This window comes from Prionailurus bengalensis, chromosome C1, assembly GCF_016509475.1.
Source record: "Prionailurus bengalensis isolate Pbe53 chromosome C1, Fcat_Pben_1.1_paternal_pri, whole genome shotgun sequence".
NCBI lineage: Eukaryota > Metazoa > Chordata > Mammalia > Carnivora > Felidae > Prionailurus > Prionailurus bengalensis.
The window spans coordinates 63,561,551-63,588,320 of NC_057345.1; the positions used below are offsets into that span (position 1 = coordinate 63,561,551).

Below are 26,770 nucleotides of genomic sequence, written 5' to 3' on the forward strand. Positions count from 1 at the left end.
ATTAAGGATATGTAGCTTTGGGGAGCATATTTCTTCTTGTAAGGGAAAAACTTTTTTTTTTTTAAGTAATCTCTATACCCAACATGAGGCATGAACTCACAACCCTGACACCAAGAGTCACATGTTCTACCAACTGAGCCAGTTATGCCCTCCAAGGAAAACCTTGTATATTATATCACAGTATAATAACTTTCCCATATTAAAAGCTTAAATAATTATGTTGTTAGGGTGTGTGTATATTGGCGGGGGTGGTGAGAGAGAAAGAGAGGGGAAAATATGTAACTTTTGTGTTGAATTTCACATTTGCAAGAGCACAAAATTATTAGCAGGTGGGATCTGTTGTTGTATAGTGAGGGCTTGTTTGACTATAAAAATAATTTTATTAATAAAAATTCATTTTATTCATATGTAGTAACCAATAATTTCAAAAACATAGTGTTAATCCACCAGAAGATGCATTCTTTTTTTAAACATTTTAAAACTGTTTATTTATTTTTGAGAGACAGAGAACAAGCACAAACAGGAGAGGGACAGAGAGAAGAAAGAATCCCAAGCAGGCTCTGACCTGGGGCTCGATCACACAAACAGTGGGATCATGACCTGAGCTGAAATCAAGAGTTAAAACTACTCTTGTAGCTGACTCTTGTAGACTGAGCCACCAGGTGCCCACAGAAGATGCATTCTTGCTACTAAGTGCTGTGAACTCAAGGAACTTCAATTTCTTAATTTCTAAAATGAGGCAAAAGAACAGTAGACTTTACCTATAGTGTACACCTGAACTGTGAATGTTATGTTAGCAATGAATTTATTGTTTTACAATTATATTGTATGTCCCTTTTTAAAAGCATTACCTGACTTACCAAACATATTCTTTCAGGATAGTGTGCAAATTGCTTAGTGAGATTTATGAACATATTCATTGCTTATATAAACTATCTGACACTGTGTCAATGCTGGATATGCTACTGTCATTTGCTCATGCCTGCACTCTTTCTGACTATGGTAGGTTACTTTCTTTGGGATAAATATGTTGCATACTGAAATTTGTATTCCTTTCAAGCAATTTTATATAACAATTATGAATGTTGTACTTTTTTTTTTTTTTTACCTGAAATGTAGTTTCTTGCCTGTGGTCTTAGACTAAGACTCAAAATAAAGTAAATTTACCCTTGAAATTCATTTTAAAAGTTGGAAAATTGTTTACTGAGAAATTGATAAATGAAAAATAAAATACTACAAGAAACTTGAATGTTCCCCAAATAGGAAAGATCGAAAAGCTGCCTTCTTGGTAGAAATTACAATGATCCAAACTGATAAAGTGCAAATCTGAAGACTAATTGGAAGGAGTGTGACATGGACGAGGGAAATGAACCTCCAAAGTGAATATTTTCTGAACTAGTTCTGTAGATGTGAGCATCTCAAGATCAGGAGTTATGTCATATATTTTTGTATCCCAAGTCTGTACACAAGCCTTGAATATAAGTGTTAAGTGATTTTCTAATATTAAATGAAGACTTCAAATTAACCCCTTGAAATTTCTTATCCAGCTTACCAGTAGTAACTATAATCCAGTATAGAAATTTGTAGAACTAGTATGTGATAATTAAGGTTGAATAATTGTGGACTTAGTATCATTAATAACTTTGAATTTCTAGTTAAAATCACCAGTAACATTTCTCAAGTACTTATGCCACTTAGTTTTTGATGGGAAATAAGTATCTTACAAAGTTGTTTCATATTTTTATATTTCTTATGGAAATGTTAACTTTTTCAGTTGCTTTATTTTCTCTCTCTTTCTTTAAGGTATTTATTTATTTTGAGAGAAAAAAAAAGTGTGCATGAATGCACCAGTGCAGTGCAGGGGCAGAGACAGAGAATCCAAGCAGGCTTCATGCTATTAGCATGGAGCCTGATGTGGGGCTTGATCCCACGAAATGTAAGATCATAACCTGAGCTGAAATCAAGAGTTGGAGGTTTAACTGACCGAGCCACCCAGGCGCCCTCAATTGGTATTTTATAAGTCAGAGCTTTTCGGTCTGTTTGATCTCCTTTGGAGTCAAAAACCTTAACTATTTTAATAATAGTTTTCTTAACTATTAAGATATTTGATGTTGCCCCATTTTAATTTGAGAGGGATCATCCTGAAACTCAAACCTATAAATAATGACTTTGGGTGTTAAAATGCTTTTGAAATAGTTTAAAAATTATTTTCTAACCAACTTCCTTTTATAATGAATACTTTTGAGTTTATCCATGTGTTTCCTCTAGAGGCACATAGGATTTTAGTGTTTACTTGTCCCCACACCCTTTTTTTTCCCTTTACCTTGGAAGGTATTCATGGAGACCTCATCACTATTTGTTTCTATAAATTAACAATATATTTTATGTCTGTTTTGACTATTATCTGGGTATTCTTTTTAGGCAAAACTTCTATAAAGGTTCGGACATAAAATTATTTTTATATTTGGTTTTACTCTATATTCATACCCCACTTGAAAAGCTAAGTACGCCAAATTTGAAATAATGCTGAAGGTGGGAATTAAGTAAATGTGCAATTTTGTAGTACTGGTGATTAATTGTTTTTTTAAAAGTGTCATCAATGGCTAGTTGATTCTTTATTCTACACAAATTTGAAAATGTTATGAACTGTTTTAGAGCCCAGGACAATGACAAGGAACTCAATCCTACAGTTCCCTGGAAGTGAATAAAAGTTGTGATGGTGATTAGAATGTGTCTATTATAATCTAGAGGGATTTAGGTAGAGATTAGGGTAAAATAATATCTTAATGTTATTGTCCCAAATTGACCCTAGTAAAGTCCCATGTACAACACCACAGGCCATTAAATATATTAATCTTACAATTCTTTTTTTTGTTTGTTTGTTTTTTCAGTCCGGCCAGAATTTACCGATACTTTAGCAATCAAACAGGGCTGGCATCCCATTCTTGAAAAAATATCTGTGGAAAAACCTATTGCCAACAATACCTTTATTACAGAAGGAAGTAATTTTTTGATCATAACTGGACCTAATATGAGTGGGAAATCCACATATTTAAAACAGATTGCTCTTTGTCAGATTATGGCCCAGATTGGTAAGTTATGGCTTTGCTTTATACTTACCAGTTCTGCTCCTCATTTAAAATGCCTTGTGCCTGGTATTTTAGATCCAGGTGCCTAATTAACCCAAGGAAATTTGGAGGAGGTTTTCTTACTTAAAAGTATATGTGTCTACTATGTAGACTATAACTTTTGCTATTTGGTATTGGGTAAGCTCCATCCAGTTTGGATTGTACTGTACTAAAAATTTTGTTGGATGTAACAAGTTAAAACCACCTTACTGTAACTATTAATGTTGTATCAATTATTACTAAACTGAATCATATCATTATTTCTGATTGAAAACCGAGCTTTGTTGTGAAAAAGTGAAATAAGTAGGATAAGCTGCTACCTTTAATAACTCATGTAAGATTTTTACCAAATTATAACACTGGGGAGAGAAACATCTTTAACTTAATTAAGGGCTACCAGTAACTTGGGCGCAGCAGTTGATACATTAACACATGTGTGCACACACATGCATATAAATGGCTGTCATTAGCCCAACATTGTCATGTATTTCTTGGTGTAGAGGCACAACTTAGCTCTGAAAACTAGGTTTCCTTGAGAACTCTATGAATCCGAAATGAGATGATTTGCCCTAATGCAGTGGTTCTCAATCAGGGATGATTTTGCCTCCCCCCAGCCCCCACTCCCACAAATTTGGCGATCTGGATACATTTTTGATTGTCACAGCTGAGAGGAGTGTAGAGTCCAGGGATGTTGCTGAACATCTTACAGTGTGCAAAACAGTCTTCTCCCCACCCTCCTCCCAACCCTTGATAGACCTCAGAAAAATTATCCAGCCCAAGATGTTAGTAGTGTGGTGGTTGATAAACCCTGGCCTAATGTAATGAATTGTAAGGGGAATACAGCAATAATAATATTGGTGATATAGTACTGATTTACCCTTATTACTGGGAAAGAAAATCAGATAGGAGTGAATGAAGAGTAAATATTTTATTTGGTTTATGGTTTCATTGGATTGAAAAGGACATCTTAGCTAATCTTGTTCTGATTCATATGTGACATAATAATCTTGCTTGTATTTGTGAGGAGCTCTGTCCTTTTAAAAGAACAGAGTATGCAATCGCTGGGTCTCTCTAATTGTAGAGCGTTCATTATACTGAATTGAAATCTGACTTTCTATAACTTCTACTCATTAGTCCTAATTCTTCTATGTATCATAGAATAACCTAGTCTCTTTTGATAATAGCCTATCAAATATTAGAAGAAAATCATTCTACTTGTCACTCATTTTAAACCTCTAAGATACCTAGAAGTATATATAGTATCTCACATAATCTGATTGTAAAGGAAATAGTAGAACTTGAAAGGCATGGAGATGAAGAACATAGGCTTTGGAGCTAGACCTAGCTTGTCTAGTTACTAGCTCTGTGATCTTAGGCAAATTACTTAACTTCCTTAGTTTTCCTATCTGTAAGTGAAAATTATAATAGTATCTAATTCTAACAGTTGTTGTAATGATTAAGTGAAATAATGTGTATAAAATATGATGGACATAAGGTAAGGGTGTGAAAAAGAAGGAGACTTTCCAGACACAGTAAGAACATGTTCTAAAAACAGTATGGTATGCCCAAGGAAGTACAAGAGGTTTTGTAATTCCTTTGGAGAGCAAAGAGTGGCTGTGAGTAGTAGTAGGATACAAAGCCAAAGACATGGGCAGGAGCCAGATCATGAAGGGCCTTAGGTACTTCACTGGGGAGATTGAACTTTACCCAGAGATCTATAGGGAGCTTTTGAAATTTAAACAAGAGAATGGCCTGATTGGATTTGACTTTGGATAGATCACTCTGACTGATGTATGGTTAGATGAGAGCCAGACCAGAAGCAAAATATCAGCTGGGGGCTTCTGTAATAAATTAGATAAAAAAATGTAGAAAGCCTTTTTGGTAAAGGTAAATACAAATGAACTAAGAGGAGAAAGTACAAATGTATTCTGTATATGCTGTATTCTCCACTTGGGGCTTTCACATTTATTTTCCCAATTGATCCTTCCGGAAATCCTATGAGTAAGCTGTATTTAAGAGATCTATTTTCTCAGGTGTGATCATTATAATCACTATTGTTATTGTTACTTTTATTTTTAGTAGTATTATCCTGACTTATGCTTTCTTTTCCTGCTGGTCATTTTTCCTTAGAGAATAATGCTATTCTTCATCCTTATCTTGGCTTTAAGTCCTCAAACAATCAGGGTTTTGTTTCTTCACTCCCTTTATTTCACCATTTTGTTCTATATGCTTGCTACTTTTCCCATTGTATATTTTCATCCTCTTATGATTTTGGAATGCCTTTTATGTCTCATTCTGTACAGAGATAGGTGCATTAATCAGATTGATTTGCTTTCAAAGGGTGAATATTTTAGATTAGTTAGTATGATAACTTCTCAGGCAGAAATAGTCTCATGGATGAAAACTCATGGGTGAAAACTTTTAAAAAAATAAATGTTTTGCTTTCATTCTAATTCTGGGTATTTCTATACATTTCTAATAACAGATATTTCCTTATATATCTTTCTGTAACAGTTATATCAATTTAGGCTTCATAAGCATTTCCTTCAAATTTTCATATTTTGAATGTTTTTCATCTAACTATATTTTTATGAGGCTTATAATATTTCTTTTTTTTTAAAGTCAATGTATTTTTTAAGTTTATTTACTTTGAGAGCAAGAGAGTGGGACAGAGAGTGAGGAAGAGAGAGAGAATCCGAAATAGGCTCTACCCTGTCAGCAAAGAGCCCAACACAGGGCTCAAACTCAAGAATGGTGAGATCATTATCTTAGGCAAAATCAAGAGTCAGAGGCTTAACTGAGCCACCCAGGTGCTCAAGTTTATAATATTTCTAATGTACTTGAATTTATGCTATATTATTTAACTTCCAAATAACTATGTGCAATAGTAAGGGCAAGTATTTCCATTTATATATGAGAAAGATGAGACTGGGAGAGTCTAATTGGTGCCCAAAGATACATGATAAGTGACAGAGCTGGGACCATGTCATCTAACTCTACATCCAGTGATCTTCTTTCTACTACGTAATCCTTAGATCAGCTAATAAGTAATGAGTTGGTGAAAAGTGAAAAATATTAGTACTTATATTTTAAAACATTTCAATTGACTTTGACCTTCTATTTTACAGGATCATATGTTCCAGCAGAATATTCTTCCTTTAGAATTGCTGAACAGATTTTTACAAGAATCAGTACTGATGACGATATTGAAACAAATTCATCAACATTCATGAAGGAAATGAAAGAGGTACCTAAACTAAACTTTTCTTATGTTAAACTCATGTTAAATTCTTCCACTAATGACCAATTTTTATGTAAGAAACTCTCCTTATACTAAAACTTGCAGATGTGCTTATACTCCTCTACAAGAGACAGAGGGCAGTCAAAGACAGCAGCTTCCTACTTTCTGTCTTATGTGGAAATGGAAGAGGTTTTACTGAAAAATACACTTCTAGAGAAAAAGCTAGTATTATTGAACAAAAAACATGCTTTCATGTTTTTACATGGAATATATAAAAGACTTTTCAGAAAACAATGACCTATTCAAGACCATTTTGCATAGTATCTATCATTCCTGTTAGGCTTGATTTTAAAATAAAAGATGATTGGATGCTTTTAAAAATCACCATCGTGTATGCCCCTTTAGAATTTTCACTTTCTGTAAAAATCCATGTGTCCTCACCTTTTTCTGATCTGAGCCAGATGTCAAATAGACTTGAAGGGCTAAAGGAATTCAGTATAGTTTTTGGGCTATCTTAAGTAGGTAGAAATTAATGGACCACTGTAGAGTTAGATAACTTTTTGTAGATAGGGGGAGAATGGTTATTATTTATGACACTGTGTATGACTTTTACATAATTATTTAGTATGTATTGAGTATCTGTAGGAGAATATACTAGGTGCTTGAGGTGTATTTTTAAATGGTCCTAGCTCTCAAGAAGCTTAGCCTTACAGAAAGGTAAAATGGCCATGAAATTTACTTTTGTGTCAGGACATAATGTGGATGGAATTCTATTTTTTGAGAAAGAGATTAATACTCTTCAGTTGAGAAGTAGCATTTCTGTCAAAGTTAGTCCTTGTTGAGCATGTATTTAAATTGGTTTAAATAGGAATCAATGGGCTTGGGTACTTTCTCTTTAATTTTTCTCTCTTTACTCTCTAGAGAGATGTTAAAATAAACTTGAGAAATAGTTTTGAGTATGTTATGACAATTGATTAGTCATTTGTGGAGAAGAAAATGACCATCTTTGTGCTTTATTTAGATATTTAATTCATTGCTTAGTTTTACTTCACTGTATCTAAAACATCAATATTTTAGATAATGGTTATTTACTCTCTGTTGTCTCATGCACATATGCATGTTTGTTTATGTATATATCAGTTATTCTATTGAAATTATTAGTCATGAGATTTTTAGAAGAAAAGCAATGTGTTAGTTTCTGCCTAGCAGGATATCTTTATAAAAATATGTTTTGGATGAATTATTAGAGACTGGATTTTTCCTCATTTTTTTAAATGGTAGTGACAGCTGTTTGTTACAATGAATAACATTAAAATTATATTTTCCAGATAGCATACATTCTACATAATGCTAATAACAAATCACTCATATTAATTGATGAGCTTGGCAGAGGTACTAATACAGAAGAAGGTATTGGCATTTGTTATGCTGTTTGTGAATATCTGCTGAGTTTAAAGGTATTCTCTATCTCTTTTAAGTGTATTAATTCTTAGTCCTTTTTTGACGTATCCTTTATATATTTATCATGAATGGATTTTACAGACACCTATAGAAAGCTCTTTAAACAATTTTAGGTGGTAAAAGCATACCATAGCATTTATATTTTTATTATTTCATTTCTGATGGAAGCAGAACAGCTAGTATGATAATCATGGTGTAGAAAGGAGGAAATCAAGAAATACAAATAATATTAAAACTAGTCACTTGTCTATAATCAAATTAAATAGCAAAACATGAAAGCATTTCAATAATTGTCTCTGTGTGTAGTAACATTGACTAGGATGTCATAACATGAAGTGAAAAACTAGGCATCTGAGGTCATTTTATGGTAAATTTATTTTACTTATCCAACTAAAATTTCATTCCTTTAAAGAAAACAAGTTTTTAAAAATCCAGTATGTAAAACAGACTATGATTTTTGATCTGTTATTAAGCTAATATGTAAAATATCAAAATATATATGGATATGAAAAAACTTAAAAATACTTTTCCATATTTAAAGTTCCTTGAAATATCCCTAAAATGATGTTCTTTACCTTAAATGAGATTTATTATGTAGAATGAGAAAAATCTTATACTTGAAGGGTATATGATAAATCAGAAGTAATATTAATAGAGAACAGTAGTGTTTGTAAAACTGAATCTGTGTTGGTCGATCAGAATTTCTCATATAAATAAGATATATGCATTACTTGTTAGGATTAAAAGCTAGTTAGTATCTGTGATGGTTAATTTTATACGTCAACCTGACTGGGCTACAGAGTACAGGACATTTGGTCAAACAGTATTTTGGGTGTATCTGTGAGGGTTTCTGGATGAGATTTGTATTTAAACTGGTAGACTGAGTAAAGCAGATTGCCCTCCCTAGTGTGGGTGGCTCCATCTAATCAGTTTTGAGTGGGGTCCAGTTGAAGACCTGAATAGAACAAAAAGGCTGACTTTTCTGGGAGTGAGAGGGTTAATTCCTGCCTGACTGCCTTTAATCTAGAGTCATTTTTTCCTGACTCTGGAGTAGAATTGAAACATCAGCTCATTTTGGATCTTGAGTCTGCCAGCATTTGGCTCAAGTTGGCAGAAGTTTGGTTCTGAGGCCTTTAGATTCAGACTAGAACTACACAGTCACCTCTCCTGGGTCTCCAACTTGCTGATTGCAGACCTGGGGAGTTATCAGTGTCCATAATCATATGAGCCAATTCCTAATAGTAAATCAGTCAATCAGTCTCTCTCCTTCTTCCTCCCTCCCTCTACACAAACCACCCCCCTCCACACACACACCCTATTAATTTTGTTTTTCTGGAGAACCCTGACTTACAGATTTTTTTTAATGTGAAATTTATTGTCAAATTGGTTTCCATACAACACCCAGTGCTCATTCCAACAGGTGCCCTCCTCAATGCCCATCACCCACCCGCCCCTCTCTCTCACCCCCCATCAACCCTCAGATTGTTCTCAGTTTTTAAGAGTCTCTTATAGTTTGGCTCCCTCCCTCTCTAACTTTTTTTTTTCCTTCCCCTCCCCCATGGTCTTCTGTTAAGTTTCTCAGGGTCCACATAAGAGTGAAAACATATGGTATCTGTCTTTCTCTGTATGACTTATTTCACTTAGCATAACACTCTCAAGTTCCATCCACATTGCTACAAATGGCCAGATTCTATTCTTTCTCACTGCCAAGTAGTATTCCATTGTGTATATAAACCACATCTTCTTTATCCATTTGTCAGTTGATGGACATTTAAGTGCTTTCCATAATTTGGCTATTGTTGAAAGTACTGCTATAAACATTGGGGTATAAGTGCCCCTATGCATCATGCCTCTACTCCTGTATCCCTTGGGTAAATTCCTAGCAGTGCTATTTCTGGGTCATAGGGTAGATTTTTAATTTTTTGAGGAACCTCCACACTGTTTTCCAGAGCAGCTGCATCAGTTTGCATTCCCACCAGCAGTGCAAGAGGGTTCCCGTTTCTCCACATCCTCACCGGCATCTATAGTCTCCTGATTTGTTCATTTTAGCCACTCTGACTGGCGTGAGGTGGTATCTGAGTGTGGTTTTGATTCAGATTTTGATATTGAAGTGGTTCTAGAGGAATTTTAAGGACGGATTTTCTGAATTGGTTCTGGAGTTTCTGGAATTGACTCTCTGATCTGATTAGATTTATTTTATTTATTTTACTCAAAGACTTTTGTTTTATTATATACATGGGCTGGGACTGATGGGAAGGGGTAGATGTAGTGGGCAACCATGGTCCAGATTAGTATTGGATGCCCATACGGACGGCCATGGATATGCTAAAGGTGCCATCACTCTGCATGATGGTTTTCCTGATGCTGCTCATCAGCAACCAATTTCACATTCCAATCCTGAGACAGGAAGAAATATTGAAGAGCACCCTGGCTGCCATGCCCACTGCATAGCCTGTCACAAAGCCCATCTTCATGTGGTTGAAGCAGCTTGCCTGGAACTGTGTATAGGCCCCAGAGCCACAAGGATCCTCTTAGTGTTCAGGTCCCTGCACTGTGGTGCCCCCACCTCACTTCTAATCTGATTAGATTTAAAGATACTAAGGACTCTATTTCTAGTAGTAGAGAGCACTAGTCATCCATAGTGTAAGGGTGGCCTCAGCAGAGGAGGATTTTAATAATCAAGTGGAAAGGATGACCCATTCTTTGGATACCAATTGGCCTCTTTCCCCACTTACCCCTGCCATCATCCAATGAACTCATGAACAAAGTGGCCATGGTGGCATGGATGGAGACTATACATGGACTCAGTAACAGATTTCCACTCACCATGGCTGACCTGGCTACAACTGTTGCTGAGTGCCCAATCTGCCTGCAGCAGAGACCAACAGTGAGCCTCCAATGGCACCATTCCCTGAGGTGATCAGCCAGCTGCCTAGTGGCAAGTTGATTACATTGGACTGCTTCCATCATGAATGGAACAGCAATTTGTTCTTACTAATGACTAGACACTTACTCTAAATATAGATTTTCCTTTCCTGCACATATTGTTTGTGCTGAAACTATTACCCATGAACTTAATGCTTTATCCACCATTGTGGTATTTCACACAGAATTGTTTCTGATCAAGGAATTCACTTCATATCAAAGTGCAGCAATGGCCTTTTGCTCATGGAATTCACTGGTTTTATCATGTTCCCTACAATCCTGAGCAACTGGCTTGATAGAATGGTGGAATGGCCTTTTGAAGACTAAGTTACAGCAATTTCTAGATGGCAATATCTTGCATGGCTGGGCAAGGTTTTCTAGAAACTTGTATATGCTCTGAATCAGCACCCATTATATGGTGCTGTTTTTCCTAGAGCCAGGATTCATGGGTCTAGGAATTAAGAAATGGAAATGGGAGTAGCACCACTCAACTATTACCCCTGGTGACCTGCTTGCAAGATGTTTGACTCCTGTCCTCTGGACCTTATGCACTACTGGCCTAGAGAGCTTAGTTCCAAAGGGAGAAATGCTTCCACAAACACACAACAATGATTTCATTCCACTGAAAGTTAAGACTGCCACCAAGCCATTCTGGGTTCTTCATGCCTCTGAATCAATAGGCAAAGAAGGGAGGTACTGCACAGGCTGTAGTGACTGATCCTGACTTCCAGTGGGAAATTGGATTACCAATCCATAATGGAGGTAAGAAAGAATAATTCTGGAATACAGGAGATCCCTAAGGGGTCTTGGTATTAGCATTCCTTGTGATTAATGTCAATTGAAAACTACAGCAACGCAATCCTGGCATGACTTCTAATGGCCCAGATCCTTTAGGAGTGAAGGTTTAGGCCATTCCATCAGGTAAAGAACCATGACCAGCTGAGGTGTTTGCTGAAGGCAAAGGGAATACGAAATACATAGTGGAAGAAGGTAGTTACCAACTATGAGCATGTGACCAGTTACAGATGAGGACTGTAATTGTCATGAATAATGAGTATTTCTTCCTTATTTTGTTATGAATTTGTATGTATTTGTTTTATTTCCTCTCTTATTCCCTTATCATGTGACATAAGATGTACTGAATTTATATCAGTATGTTTAACTATTATTACTTTTATGTCAATAGTATTTAAGTTACAAGATATCAAGGAGAAGAGTAAACGTCACTCAAGGACTTTATGTCCCCTTAGGGGAAGGGATTGGTACATTCTCTTGTATGCAGGATAGTTGAAACATGTTAGGTGGAGTTATGACCTTGTTGTTGTCTTTATTTGGAGATTAGGTATGGTTTTAAGAGATGGTGTACAGGTACCCATTTGACAAGAGCTGGCCTTGTGTTAGTTAATTTTATATGTCAAATTGACTAGACCACAGAGTGCCCAGTTTGGTCAAACATCATTCTGGGTGTATCTGTTCTGAAGGTGTTTCTGGATAAGATTAACATGAGAATTGGTAGACTGAGGAAAACAGATTGCTCTCCCTAATGTGGGTGGGCCTAATCCAATCAGTTGAAGATTTGAACAGAACCAAAAGGCTGACCCTCTTGGGAGTAAGAGGTAACTCCTTCTGCCTGACTGCCTTCAATCTGGAACACTAGTTCTTTCCTGCCATCATATTTGAACTGAAACATCAGCACTTTTTAGGTTTTGAGCCTGCTGGCATTCAGACAGGAACTACACCATCAACTCTCCTGGATCTCTAGTTGGCTGACAGTAGATCTGAGAATTTGTCAGCCTCCATAATCACATGAGCCAATTCTTTATAATAAATCTTTTTATATGTGTATATATAATCTACAAATTATATGTACATACATACATATATATATATACATACACATGTATATATATATATACATACACATGTATATATATATATACATACACATGTATATATATATATACATACACATGTATATATATATATATAAAATCTTTATGCAGTATTGATATACACACTTACATAGTAGAAGATACATGTATTTCCTGTTGGTTCTGTTTCCTGAGAGAACAGTAATTATAGTATCCATTTCTGAGATATTATGTAACAGCTGAAAATAATGCTTTTACTAATATTTTGAATACCTGTCTTAGTTTGGGCTGCTATAGACAATAGAAATTTATTTTTCACAGTTCTGGAAAGTAGAATGTTGAGATCAGGGTTCTGTATGGTAGGGAGAACCTTTTTTCCAGGTTGTAGACTGTCAAGTTCTTATTGTGTCCTTGCATGGTAGAGAGGGCAAAAGAGCTCTCTGGGGTGACTTTTAAAACAGCACTGATCTTATTCATGAGGGCTCTACCCTCACAACCTAATCACCTGCCAAAGGCTCCACCTCCTAACACCATCACACTGGAAGTTATGATTTCAACATTTGAATTTGAGGGGGACACAGACATTTAGCCCATAATAATATCCTTTACCAGTATAAATAACTTAGTAAAAATATAATTATTGCTGTTTACTTTTAAGGTGCTTAGAAGTAATTATTATTTTCTAAGTTACTATAATAGGTTGGTTTGATAAATAAATTTTGAAGATAAATAAACAAACATGTTCCTTAGCTTCTAGTTTACTGGGTTTCTAAATATTTTCCTGTTGCTTTATAAATTAGGTTTGTTTTATGCCTCTTTTGATTTATTTAGTAGTTGAGTTTTTTCATTTTTCTGTAATAAACCTCTTGAAACCCCTTTTACATGGTTGATGCCATTTGCCAGCCAAATATTTTCTTTTTAATGTCTTAACATTTTATTTTTCCAGTAATCACATATTTATAGTTTTCCATGGGTAATATCTTAACATAACCAATTATTCATATCTCTAGTTTAATAATTCAGGGCTGAAAACCGTGTGCTGGTTGTAAGTCACTTGAACCATCTGCCTCAGTATCACTTAAATACTTCTGGCAAATAGAGTTTCCTGGGATTCCACATTACACCTACTGATTGAGAATTTGGGGGAGACAAGTAACAAGAATTTGCATCTTTAATAAGCTCTCCAAGGGGTTACTAAAGTTTGAGAATCATTGTCTTAAGCATTATTCTCAATCTTTTCTTTCTTTCCTGTAAGTACCTAACCCAAACACAGTACAAATCTAAAAATGCAAAACCTTTGTAATTTTGAATACCTAAGACAAGCCATTGATTCCACTTTCCAAAAAATAGTTATATGGAGGGAAGCTACTTTTAAAGTAAAGTTTTTTCAAAGTTGAGAGAAATGGTATGATTTTGTTTGTAGATTACTTTTCTAATAAATGATTACTTCACTTAACAGCTTTATTTCTGATAAACTTTGTCTTTTCAATATCTTCAGATATTTTTTTAGGATCTTATTTTTAGATTTGCTGTCTTTCCTGTATTGTAACATTCACAAAATGTGTAAACATAAGAAACATGTTTCTTTCATTGAATATAAATTTGCAAAACATTTTGAAATGAATTGACCATTATTAGTTTCATCTCTGCATCTCTGCCAAGGTACTTGGAAAATCAAACTAATTTTTTTTTTCTAGTTCATTTTGAAAATACTGATATTTGTTGTTACATATTCTAGGCATTTACACTGTTTGCTACACATTTTCTGGAACTATGTCATATAGAGGTCCTGTATCCTAATGTGGAAAACATGCATTTTGAAGTTCAGCATGTAAAGAACACCTCAAGAAATAAAGAAGCAATCTTGTATACCTACAAACTGTCTAGGGGACTCACAGAAGAAAAAAATTATGGTATTGCATATAGAAAGTATATCTATATAATATCTATTTATTGAAACACTACATATTCTCATAATTCTCCCCTTTACTTAGCTGTCATGTAAGCAACTTTTCCTGTCATTCTTTTGGGCACTTACATTCTCTAAGACTATATTTTCTATGTCAAGTTCACATTATATACATATCAAGCTTATATTTAAACTTGTATTAATCAGTACCTATGTAGAATTACAACACATGAAAGCCTCATTTTTCTATTCTTAGAAAAATGTAATGTAGCCTATATTTGCAAGTTATAAATGAATTGAAGATTGTGTATTTCTTACACACTTTTTCAGTAACATCTGTTTTCTTCAGATGCAGGGAACTTGATAATTAAATCTAAAGTCTTAAAAGAGAATGTATTATTACCAAACCATATGATATTTATAAAGTTGATTAGATATTTTCTATCTAAAACATTATGTGACATGCATAAAATCTCATGGATTCAGAAAATTTTCAATTGACCTATACATATAAAGTTTCTAAAATTATTTTGTTTTGTTTTATTTTATTTTATTTTATTTTATTTTATTTTATTTTATTTTATTTTATTTTTTGAGAGAGAAAGTGCATGCATGTGATTGGGGGACAGGCAGAGAGATTGGGAAAGAGAATCTTAAGCAGCATGAGCACCCAACAGGAGTCCAATATGGGCTCATTCTCACAACTTTGAGATCATGATCTGACACAAAATCAGGAGTCTGATGCTTAACCGACAAAGCCATCCAGGCATCTCCCTAAAATTATTTTAGCTATGAATGTGATCCTTGTGAGGGGGGGTAAAAGGCATCTTTGTTTTGCTATTTGAAATGGGAAGTCACCTGCATAACTTAGTTTATATCAGATATTTTTACAGGCCTTAATTTCATCTATTAAAATGGAGATAATTATATATATAGGGCCTATGAAGATTAAAGGAATTATCAAATATGAACTGCTTAACATAATGCCCAGGAATTAGTAACTTCCCAGTAAATGTGTTAGTGTTGTTTCTATTGCCTCTTAAGTAGTATATTCAGTAAACTATTAGCACACAGTAAAAGGTTTATGTGGCACTTATACAATAAAATTAAGCTCAGGGAACAGGAGAATACTAGATTGTACTTTGAATTTACATGAAGACTAGTCATCTACAGTTATATCTTCTGAGAAATCTCTCTCTCTTAATGATCTGCTAAAAAGGTGAACATTCAGCTGTAGGGTTATCTCTGTGACTAGGATTATCTCTTATCCCTTGCAAAGCTCTATCCTTTGATCTTCTATTAACCAACTGCATTTGTGGTTGGAATTCCAATGTTATTATTCAGTTTTTTAATTATCCCTTTTGTTTTCCTTATCATGTTTTCCTGGGTATCTCAGAAGTATGTTGAAAAACAAGTGAACTTCTACTTTGTCATATTTCCCAGACAACTAATTATTTCCTAAAATTGGGAAATTTTCATTCAGAACTTTGGAAAACTCAGTTTTGAGAATTGTTAAGTAGTTCAGAAATGCCTACAGAATGGAAGGTTAAAGCTGTGAAGAAAAGATTATTACTGCTCAAAATAAACATAATACCCACAGTAACAATATTGAAATCCCATTGTACGTAATTTTAGGATTAAAAGCTGCAGAGGTGTCATCACTCCCACCATCAATTGTCTTGGATGCCAAAGAAATCACAACTCAAATTACCGGGCAAATTTTGGTAAGAAACTTTTTAGCAATAAGAATTGGTTTTCAAATATTTAATAATTAATAACTTAAAAATTTAAAAAGTCTAATCCTAAGTAAGTTGAACCCTTTTTATTTCCCACAACTTTTTTGGTTTGGTCTATTTCAACCTTTCCCAGCAGACCAATTAATAAGATAGTAGACAAAAATTAAACAGGTCGGTCCCTATTATACTTATTGCTACACTAACTTTATGATGAGAAAATAAATCTGTATAAAATAAGTGTTAAAAATCACTATGCACCACACTTTCATATCTTCTTAAATAGTTTTTAATACTCTTTTATCTTTTAACTATATAAGCTGTATAACTCATCATGAAGCAGTTAGGTCTTTCTAATATAAGATATATGATAAAGGTGTTATTTTTTTCACATTTTTACAGCTGAAGTTCGCAGAGGTTTTGCTAGGAAGCAATAGATTCAACACTGAACTTATATGTATTATTTCAAAATTTGGAAATCTTTTTTTTTTTTTTAAGTCAAGTTGCTATATGCTTTAAGAATGCATTGTGTTCCATAAACTAAAAGCTAGGTACATTATGAAATTTTCTTCAGTAGTAACAGTTTCCTTTGTCTTTTGTTCTTTCTTAACCTTTCAATTTTTATTGCATTCCTTCAGTCTCTTGAGCTCCTAGACTGTCTTTATGACCTTACTTGCCTAATCCCTCATTTGAATCCCTTCAGCAATTTTGACAGTGTTGTACTTCTGAAGACCTCTCATTACCTAGTTCCTCAGACTTCATCTTGCCAAATTCCAATTATGACAGGTCTTCTCCAGTTGCCTTATAGGCTTAGGCTTTCCTAATAATGATGCTCTAAATATATTCAAGACAAGCTAATTTTATCTACTGTAAATTCAGATATTCTACCTTTAGTTCAATATTGTACTGGATAGTTTTTACCCTTTTCTTTTATTGATCCCTGTAGAGTTTCTTTACCTTAACTCTTTGAAAACATTTCTACTCTTCCTAAACCCTCAATATCCTCATTGTGTACAGAAAATTTACCTGTGCTTTTTTTTTTTAAGTTTATTTATTTATTTTGAGAGAGAGAGCATGCAGGGGAGGGGCAGAGAGAGAGGGAGAGAGAGAATCCCAAGTAGGCTTACTGTTGGCCTTTGCCAACAGTACAGAGCCAGATGCGGGGCTTGAACCCACGAACTGTGAGATCATGACCTGAGCCAAAATCAAGAGTCAGATACTTAACCAACTGAGCCACCCAGACATCCCCCCCACTTTTTTTTTTTAAGTTTATTTCACCTCCTATGCTTTTTGAGAGCCTTGAGGTTATCTTGATGAGACCTTGAATTTTTTCTCCTTAAAAACTCTGTTTTGGAATTTGTTTTTTACCTAGTTCTCTTCCTTTCTATCTTAGAGGAAGAGATTACCTTTCAACTTATTTGAAGTTAACTTTTCTACCTTCTTTCCATCTCCAGTAATATAACTTCATCAGTTTCCTTTCTTCTCTCTTTTTTTTTTTAAGATTTTATTTTTTACATAATATCTACACCCAATATGGGACTCCAACTCACAACCCCAAGATCAAGAGTTGCATGCTATACTGACTGAACCCGTCAGGTGCCCCACTTAAAAAAAATTATTTTACTTTTTTAAAGTAATCTCTACATCCAATGTGGGGCTCGAGTTTACAACCCTGAGATTAAGAGTTATATGCTCTACCAACTGAGCCAGCCAGGCACCCCTTGTTTCTTTTGTTTTCTTTGTATCCTTAGTGTTTGTTCACTGGCTTTTCTTTTTTCTTACGAATATGCTTAGGTTTTTTCCTAAGAAATCTTTCTTTTTTACCTTACTTCTCAAATGATATTTCTCTTCTTTGTACTGCCAACTTCTTAAGAGTAATAGCTACGTGCTTCTTCCATTTTCCACTTGCAAACTGGATCTTGTCATCATTCCACTGAAACTTTCTTTTAAATACCAACTGATGATAAATTCTTCCAACCTTTTTTTCACTTCTCATCTTCCCTGGTCTTTCTATGGTATTTTACACTATCCTTCTTTCACTTTTCATAATTCTTCCCTGTCTTAGCCACTGGGGAACTGTCATCTCTTGGATATCTTCATTCTCCTACCTCTGGTTACCCCTTCTTTCCTTCCTATACCAGTGCTTTAAAAAAAATTTAATGTTTATTTATTTTTGAAAAAGAGACAGAGTGTGAGCAGGGGAAGGGCAAAGAGAGAGGGAGACACAGAATCCAAAGCAGGCTCCAGATTCTGAGCTGTCAGCACAGAGCCGGATGCAGGGCTCTAACCCAGGAACTGTGAGATCATGACCTGGGCCGAAGTTAGACGCTTAACTGACTGAGCCATCCAGGCGCCCCACCAGTGCTTTTATCATTCCACTTATTAAATGGAATTGTTCCTAAGATTTTGCCCTCCTTTCTTTGTTTAAAACTGTGTTCTTGGTGAGCTCATCTTTTCCTCAACTTCTGTTTTCACTTCTTTTTGACTTTGAATCTATATATTTTCTTATTTCTTCTTGAAATCTCAATTTATGTTTTCACTCTTTAATAGGACCATAATTAAATATATCATCTGAAAAATCTTCTCATCTCTTTACTTCCAAATCTCCCAGTGACCCATTAGGATCATCTATGAATCCTTAATCACCTCTCGGTAAGGACCGTGCAGTAGATTCTCTCTCTTTTCCAGTCTATCCTTCTTCTACCAGATTGACTCCTAAGCATAGCTTTTATCATGTTTCCCTGTTCAGAATCTTTTGTGGTTGTTTCTTACCAAATAAAAGTCAAACTGCTTAGTCTAGTGTTAAAAGTCTTCTATGATTATTTCTCAAAATATATAGTCTTAGAATTACCTATGTCAGAGGGCACCTGGGTGGCTCAGTCAGTTAAGGTTCTGGCCCTTGATTTCAGTTCAGATGATGATCTTCCGGTTGTGCGATCAAGCCTCCTCCTATTGGACTCCACACTGGGGATGAAGCCTGCTGAAGATTCTCTCTCCTTCCTTGCATGTGTGCAAGCTCCCACTCTCTCAAATAAATAAATAGATAGATAAATATCTAAAAAAAGAATTACCTTCATCAGAATCACCCACGGTGCTGGGAATCATCTTAGATTTTCAAGGATTTCCTGTGGCTTAGGAATTTACATTTTTAAGCAGTCTTCAAATGATTCTTCAACACACTAAAGTTTGTTAATTACTGCTTTGTGATCTCCCTTTTTAACTTCCCCAACCCTACATAACATTTCTCAGTTTAACTATAGCATACATTTCTGCCACATTGAGTTACTTGTCATTCCATCATTTTGACCTGACTGTGTATCGGGATTTTTAACATGTCTGCTCTAGCTGTTTCCTCTATCCAGAATGCACTTCCTTCTACATTTTTCTATCAAGACTCTTTCCAAATATTCCATCCTATTTAAACTTTTCTTAACCTGAGCTGGAAATGAGTTCTCCTTCCTCTGAGAATTTTATATCTCTTTCATGAGACTTATCATAATTTCTTAAAGCAGTTGCTTATGAATATGTCTCTTTCACTATAATAATATGTCTCTTTCATTGAGCTTCTTGAGTTCCATTGTCATGTCAGGTAGACATTTTTGTATCCCCCATGACATTAACATGAGGTTTGGGACCTGGAATATAGAGGATAATAGATATTCAGTAACTGTTTGTTATTTAAATAGTAAACTGATAGTTGATCATTCAGTGTATCATATAGATGGGTGAATAAATGATAATCTTATTCTACCTCATGGAGTTTTATTCTATTAGAGTGAACGAAGAAAAATACCTTGAATTCCTTGCTATTGAAAAAGAGTTGGGGGATTTTATTTCTCTTAGTGAAGGGAAATTCGCTGACTTGCCAATAACAGTTTAAGATTGAAAATGCTGATTCTTCTATCTAGCTCAGGAAACCAGGTGAATGAAGAATTTTCTAGCTGTACTCACAACCCTGAACTAGTTCTGAAAGACTGAATATCTAAAGGCCTTGTAAAGTACTAGAAGATTCCTGTTTTAAACATTGTTTCTTGAGTATTCTTAAGTATAGTTTAAGAATTAAGGTATAATTTCAAGCAGCTATTTATGGTGCTTATTTTCAACATGTAATTTACCCCTCAAACAGAATTTTGTCTTAGGCTCTAGCAGTTTCCATATATGAAATCTCTTGAGGGATAGGCAATTTACTGATGACCCATTCTGTCCACCAGTTTATCTGCTGGGGAATTAAGATAGGAGATAGCAGAGTAGTACTCTTGTGTGACATTTAAAATGAATGCTGCATAGCAATGAGCAGTTATGTTGAGTGAGAAATTTGACCTATTTAGCAGATTTTTTTTCATTCAGAAGTGATTTTCAAAAATAAGAATCTGTCATAAAGTAGTAAATACTCATGAAAAAGTTAATTTTTTCAAAACAGTATTTCTTTATTTTTTCTGGTATATTTTTTACTAGTTGAATGGAATTGACTTATCCAAAGGAATTAGTTACCTTTGAGTTCTGTATTTCTATGAAGGAAAAGAGAAAATCGCCAGAATTTTAAAATAAAGTCATAGTAACCATATTTTAATTTTTATCTATATTTTTTTCAAAAACAGCAAAACCAAAGAAGTACCCCTGAGATGGAAAGACAGAGAGCTGTGTACCATCTAGCCACTAGACTTGTTCAAACTGCTCGAAACTCTCAATTGGATCCAGACAGTTTACGAACATATTTAAGTAATCTCAAAAAGAAGTATGAAACAGATTTTCTCAGGGCTGAACAATTTTCAGGAAAGACTGAAGAATAATAACAATTCACATCATGTACTAATGAAATAATATATCTTAATATGAGGAAACTAGGATTCATTTTTCTCAAGAGCAAGAGAAAATATTTGCTAAATTTTATATTTTAATGGAAAATTACATTATATTAACCTTAGAATTATCATCTATGTATTCTGTGTAAGAAAATATTTGTTATAACTTAACATATTGGAACCATTTAAAGGACTGATTTTTATGTTAGAAGAACGTCAATGTGACATTTTTTTCTCATTTGTGAAAATTCATGTTGTTATGTCTTAACTGTATTTATACTTACAAGTTATGCTTTAAATGCTATTATAAATACCTTAGTTTAAAAAAAAACACTTTTTTTCAGTCTGGAAACTTATGTGAGTTCTTGTATGCTCTCTTCTGAAGCAGTAAGACCCTATGGCTCAATAATTTCTTAATTAGTACCCCCCAAATTCCAACACTGGATGCTTCTGAAGTTTGTTAGGATAATATTGGGAATTTTAAAGTATTCTTTTTGACCATTCTGAATAGGTCTAAAGGGTGAAAAGAAACAAACAGATATTTTGTAATACAGAGAATGGTTTTGGAAGGAGTCACCATCACCCACCCTTTCAGTTTTCCAAATACCAGGCATTTGATTTTGTTTTCCAAGTTTTCATTTTTGGCCATCTTTTTTAGGTGAGTAACCAAAGCAGCATAAAGGTAATATTGGTTCATTTGCCTCAGGGAGCATTTTATAGAATATAAAATTTATAGAATATAATTTTATAGAATAAAATTTTATAGAATGTAAAAATTTATAGCATTTTTCCAGAGCATGTGGCTTACACCACTACTTCAGAGTTTACCAGATCATTCTTGTTTCCTAAATGGACAAAAGTAGACAGAAGACCAGCTGTTGTTCAGTAACTGTAAATAGTAGGGCTGTTGTCTTTTCAAATACCTTATTTCTACAATTCCATCTCACTAGATGACTGACTTGCATAATCCCATCCCAAAAGCCCAAGACAGGGAGATTATTCTTTTCTTAGACAATGAAGTATCTGGAATTCAGGGCATACATTCAATAAACTGCAGAATTCATAGTAATTTAGCCCCAAAAATATATTTACAGACTGGTTAGGGCCCTATTTTTTGTCAATGCGTGCATATTTTATACAATTTAATATTTTTGACTTTATTAAATTTTAAGCATTCTAAGTACATACTAGCAGCGAGATATTGAAAAAGTTATAATTTGGTTGGCATACATGCTTGTTTGAAATGTAATTGTAAATTAGTGTTAGTATTTAAATTTGATACATGTTAAACATCCCATTAGACTACTTATATTACCTATTGTCATGTTTTAGAGAGTACCACAATATTTTAATTTGACCATTAACCATTGTTTTAATTCAGTCTTTGAAATGAATTCTATGTTATGCAGTCATTCCTAAAAGCAGTTAGATAATTTAGGCTTGCAGCAAATTTCTAAAAGGTACTGAGGATGACAAGGGCGTGGCACATGGTCTGAGAAGAAAAGGGAAGTAATAATAAAAGGCAGAAAGGGAGCAGGCAGTAGGATAAAAAACAGGCAAGCAGAGACAAGTACAGAGTATAAAATATGCAGAATATCATTTCCTTAAATGTATTAATTTCCCTTTAGATTTAACCCCAATATTAGATTCCACCAGACTTTTAAGAAATTTTTCATGATTTAGATCTTTTGCTAAAGAAACTGTAGCCAACTGATTAATCCCTTTTATTTTATTTTAGGTTTAGAACACTGAAATAAAAATAGGTTTATATCTTCTTAAAATTAAATTACTTTTTCTTCAGTCGTTTTGTGTGTAGCTGAGACATACAAAACAAATTAAATGAAGATATAATTATTATGTTATGGTACTATAGAATAGAAGTGAGTACTAGGGAGACCATCCATTCTTTAATTTTAAGGTCTATTTGCTTTTTTCTTCAGTAACTTTTCACTTTGCCTTTCTCTAAAATTATAGATCATTATCTCATAATCAAGCTTTTTAAGATAAATGTTCATAACGTTGTAGCAAACTCTTTTAATTTCCGCCTCAAAGCCATTCTTTTAGTCTGTCCTACCTTTCTCCTCACATAAAGCAGTCTCTTTCAAGTCTAGGGTTAAAGGATGTAGAGTAGAAGAAAATGGCAGCTTATCCTCATGCCTGGGAGTCATGCATTTATTTTTAAATTTACATACAGTAAAGTTAACTCCTTTTTGTATAAAGTTATATGAATTTTAGCATATTTATGGCTTCATGAAATCACTACCATGATCAGTTTCTTCATCAAATACCGAACAATTCCTTCACCTTCACATCATTCCCTTAGTATTGTCCTTTTGTTGTCAAATCCTTCCCTGACCCCTGACTTTAACCCAGCAATCACTGGAAATTAAGCATTCCATCCCAGGAGTTTTGTTTTTTCCTTAATGTCCAACAAATGGAATCCTATAGGATGGAACTTTTTGAGACTGGCTACTTTTGCCCAGAATAATGCATTTTAGAATTTGTCCATGTTGTTGTGCTCTTTTATTGCTGACTAGTATTTCATTATTTATATGTGCCATAGTTTTACCTGTACACTCATTGAAGGACAGTTGGGTTTCCAGTTTTTGGCAATTATGAATTAAACTGTTAAAAAAACATTCATGTATAGATTCTTGTGTTAGTGTTGTTTTAATTTACATAGGTTAAATAGGAGTAGAATATGTGTTTAACTTCATAAGAGTTCCCCAAACTGATTTCTAAAGTGGCTGTTCCATTTTGCATTCCCATCAGCTAAGGATGAGAATGTCCCACATGTTCTGTAGCACTTGGTTTTATCAGTTTTTTTTTTAATTTTAGTCATTCCAATAGGTATGTAATTAGATACCTGAGTATCTAGGTGAGTAATATAGGTGAGTAATTAGATTTTAAAGCTATTCTGATAATTCTTTAGCAAGCAAAAACTTGTCTGACCTTTTTAACCAAATTAAATCACTATTTTATATGCTAGTGTTAAAAAAATATTCAAATGTTAATAGTGTGTATGTAGTATGAACTTCCTTTGTGCATATTTATGAGCTTAAAATATGCTCAATTATAATTAAATGTACTTTAGTTAAGTGTATAAATTCAATCCTGTAATGCATTTGTACCTCATAGGAATGAAAATGGAAGGAAAGGAAAAACAAATGATCTGGTTATATTGCTACTTTGCTATTTCCATTCTATTCTTTAGAAGTTTAAATCACACAGTTGGTTAGCTATAGGATCAGAATGAATACTCTTTTCCTATAAATTGTCAAAATTTTGATAGTCCCCAGATTGCAAGTAGACAGTGAAAACAGCTACTAAGTGCCATAATCTACTAGAATGGATCCTAAAATACACAGTGATGAGGTGGGAAACAGATTTTAATTGTCAAGAACTATTAAGATATAACTGTATATGGTAATGGATGGTAACTAGACTTACAGAATAACTCTGTCATATACCAGAAACTAATATAATGTTATATGTCAATTACACCTTGATTAAAAAGAAAAGAACTGTGAAGGGTCTGAGATTTTTACCTTACTTACAAAGTAGCAGTTTAGCTTATGACAATTTTGTGTTTGCTGTCAGAAGACAAAAGATGTTTGGTTCAGAAACAAAAGACTTTATTGCTAATGGCACATGATGCAGCATGAGCTTCATGTTTGTGTTGGTTCCAGGTATCCCCATCTTTTAAGACATGAAGTGGTCTGGTTAGATATGTACACAGGGGATTTATACTATGGCTGAGAAACTCCAAGCTAGGGAAACTCTTTTATAATGAGCTTCTAGCAAACCTGTTCAACCTTTTTTTTTCCAGAGGAAGACATTACCTTTGTTATACTAGACACTGAGCAAACCTGCCTCTGTTCAGAGAGAGACGCTGTCTCTATCTTCCAAGGGTGTTTATTACACACACATCCGTAAAAAGGTAGTCAAGTATAAGGCAGGTAATACCTCTGCTCATAAGACAGGCAGAAACATGAGAGACCCATGGAGAATTGTCTCCCAGTTTTCTTCTGTGTGTTGCAGCAGTTTGACCACATAGTTATACAGAGAAAGGTCTAGTATCCTCCACACTCAAAAAAAATAAGCTAAAAAATATTGCAGAATACATTTATTTTTTAAAGTTAAATTTCTTTGTAACCAAAGAACATACAGATTTAATTAATATTTTCGTTCTGACATCATATTGGATAAAAATTATTCTTTGCTTTCTTTATACCAAATTCCATATAGTTTGGGGGTGGGTGAAATGGGTAAATGTAGTAAAAAGGTACAAATTTCCAAGTATAAAATAAATAAGTCCTGGGGATGTAATATATAGAATGGTGACTATGGTTAATAATTATTGCATATTTGAAAGTGGCTGAGAGTAGATCTTAAGTGTTCTCATCACAAGAAAAAAAATTGTAACTATGTATCATGATGAATGTTAACTAGACTTATTATGGTGACCATTTTGCGATATATCCATATATTGAATCATGTTATATACCTGAAAGTAATCTAATGTTATATGTCAATTATATCTCAATTAAAAATATACTACTGGTATAGTATTTAGAAGTATCACATACCAAACACCAAAGCTCAATATTGTTATTTGAGTCTAGTTATTTCTAAATATTACACATTTCTATCATCTTGTTCCTGACCCCCACCTTTTATTGGCTAATTCTTCACCTCGTATTTTTTGTGACAAAAAAGGAATCATAGCTTAATTTCCTTGACTATTCCCTACTACCAAGCACAATATTTTATTTGCAAAGGAATTTAATAAATACTTGTTGATAGGAATGCACAATATAAAATATTACCTAGCTTAGAAGATACTAAACATAGAAGCTTCAGAATATTAATATGACCAAAATTTCCGTAAATAACAAGAATGATTTTTTTTTTAATGTTTATTTATTTTAGACAGAGACAGAGCGCAAGCAGGGAAGGGGCAGAGAGAGAGGGAGACACAGAATCGGAAGCAGTCTCCAGGCTCTGAGCTGTCGGCACTGAGCCCGACGTGGGGCTCAAACTCACGAACTGTGAGATCATGACCTGAGCTGAAGTCGGACGCTCAATCGACTGAGCCACCCAGGCACCCCACAAGAATGATTTTTAAGAACAGATTAAAAAGGTAAATCTAAAATATAACAAAAAACATATAATTTGTTCCACTATATAGAAAGGTAGAGCCATATATTGATTTAAAGTTGATTTATTTAGGGTGTCATGTGAAATTATATTTATAAAGAGTGTGAATGGGGGAAAAGGGAAGAGAAAAAAGGGGGGTGAGAGAGAGAGGGAGAGAGAAAGAGAGAGAGAGGGAGAGAATCCCAAGCAGGCTTCACGCCCTATGCGGAGGCCAAATTGGGGCTCGATCCCATGTCTCTGGGATCCTAACCTGAGCCAAAATCATGAGTCAGATGCTCAACCGATTGAGCCACCCAGGCACCCCAAAATTCTATTTCCTTTTTTTTAAAGGTCCATTTATTTTTGAGACAGAGAGTGCAAGCAGGGAGGGGCAAAGAGAGGGAAATAGAGGATCAGAAGCAGGCTCTGTGCTGACAGTAGACAGCCTGATGCAGGGCTCAAACTCATGAACTGTGAGATCATGACCTCAGCCAGAGTCGGGTGCTTAACCAACTGAGCCACATAGGCGACCCTCTAATGGAATATTCAGTGCAATAAGAA

At 34.3% G+C, this 26,770-nt stretch overlaps 1 protein-coding gene across 1 annotated transcript in view; it reads left to right on the forward strand.

Annotated features, from left to right (window-relative positions):
- Positions 1-23,719, forward strand: part of MSH4 (mutS homolog 4) — a 79,834-nt gene extending 56,115 nt beyond the window's left edge. Inside the window, exons 14-20 of the mRNA XM_043575301.1 lie at positions 878-1,002; positions 2,892-3,092; positions 6,257-6,375; positions 7,698-7,826; positions 14,365-14,539; positions 16,171-16,259; positions 20,867-23,719. Coding sequence (XP_043431236.1) covers positions 878-1,002; positions 2,892-3,092; positions 6,257-6,375; positions 7,698-7,826; positions 14,365-14,539; positions 16,171-16,259; positions 20,867-21,058 — 1,030 coding nt within the window. The 3' untranslated portion in view covers positions 21,059-23,719. The remainder of the gene's footprint in view (positions 1-877; positions 1,003-2,891; positions 3,093-6,256; positions 6,376-7,697; positions 7,827-14,364; positions 14,540-16,170; positions 16,260-20,866) is intronic.
- The last annotated feature ends 3,051 nt before the right edge of the window (positions 23,720-26,770 follow it).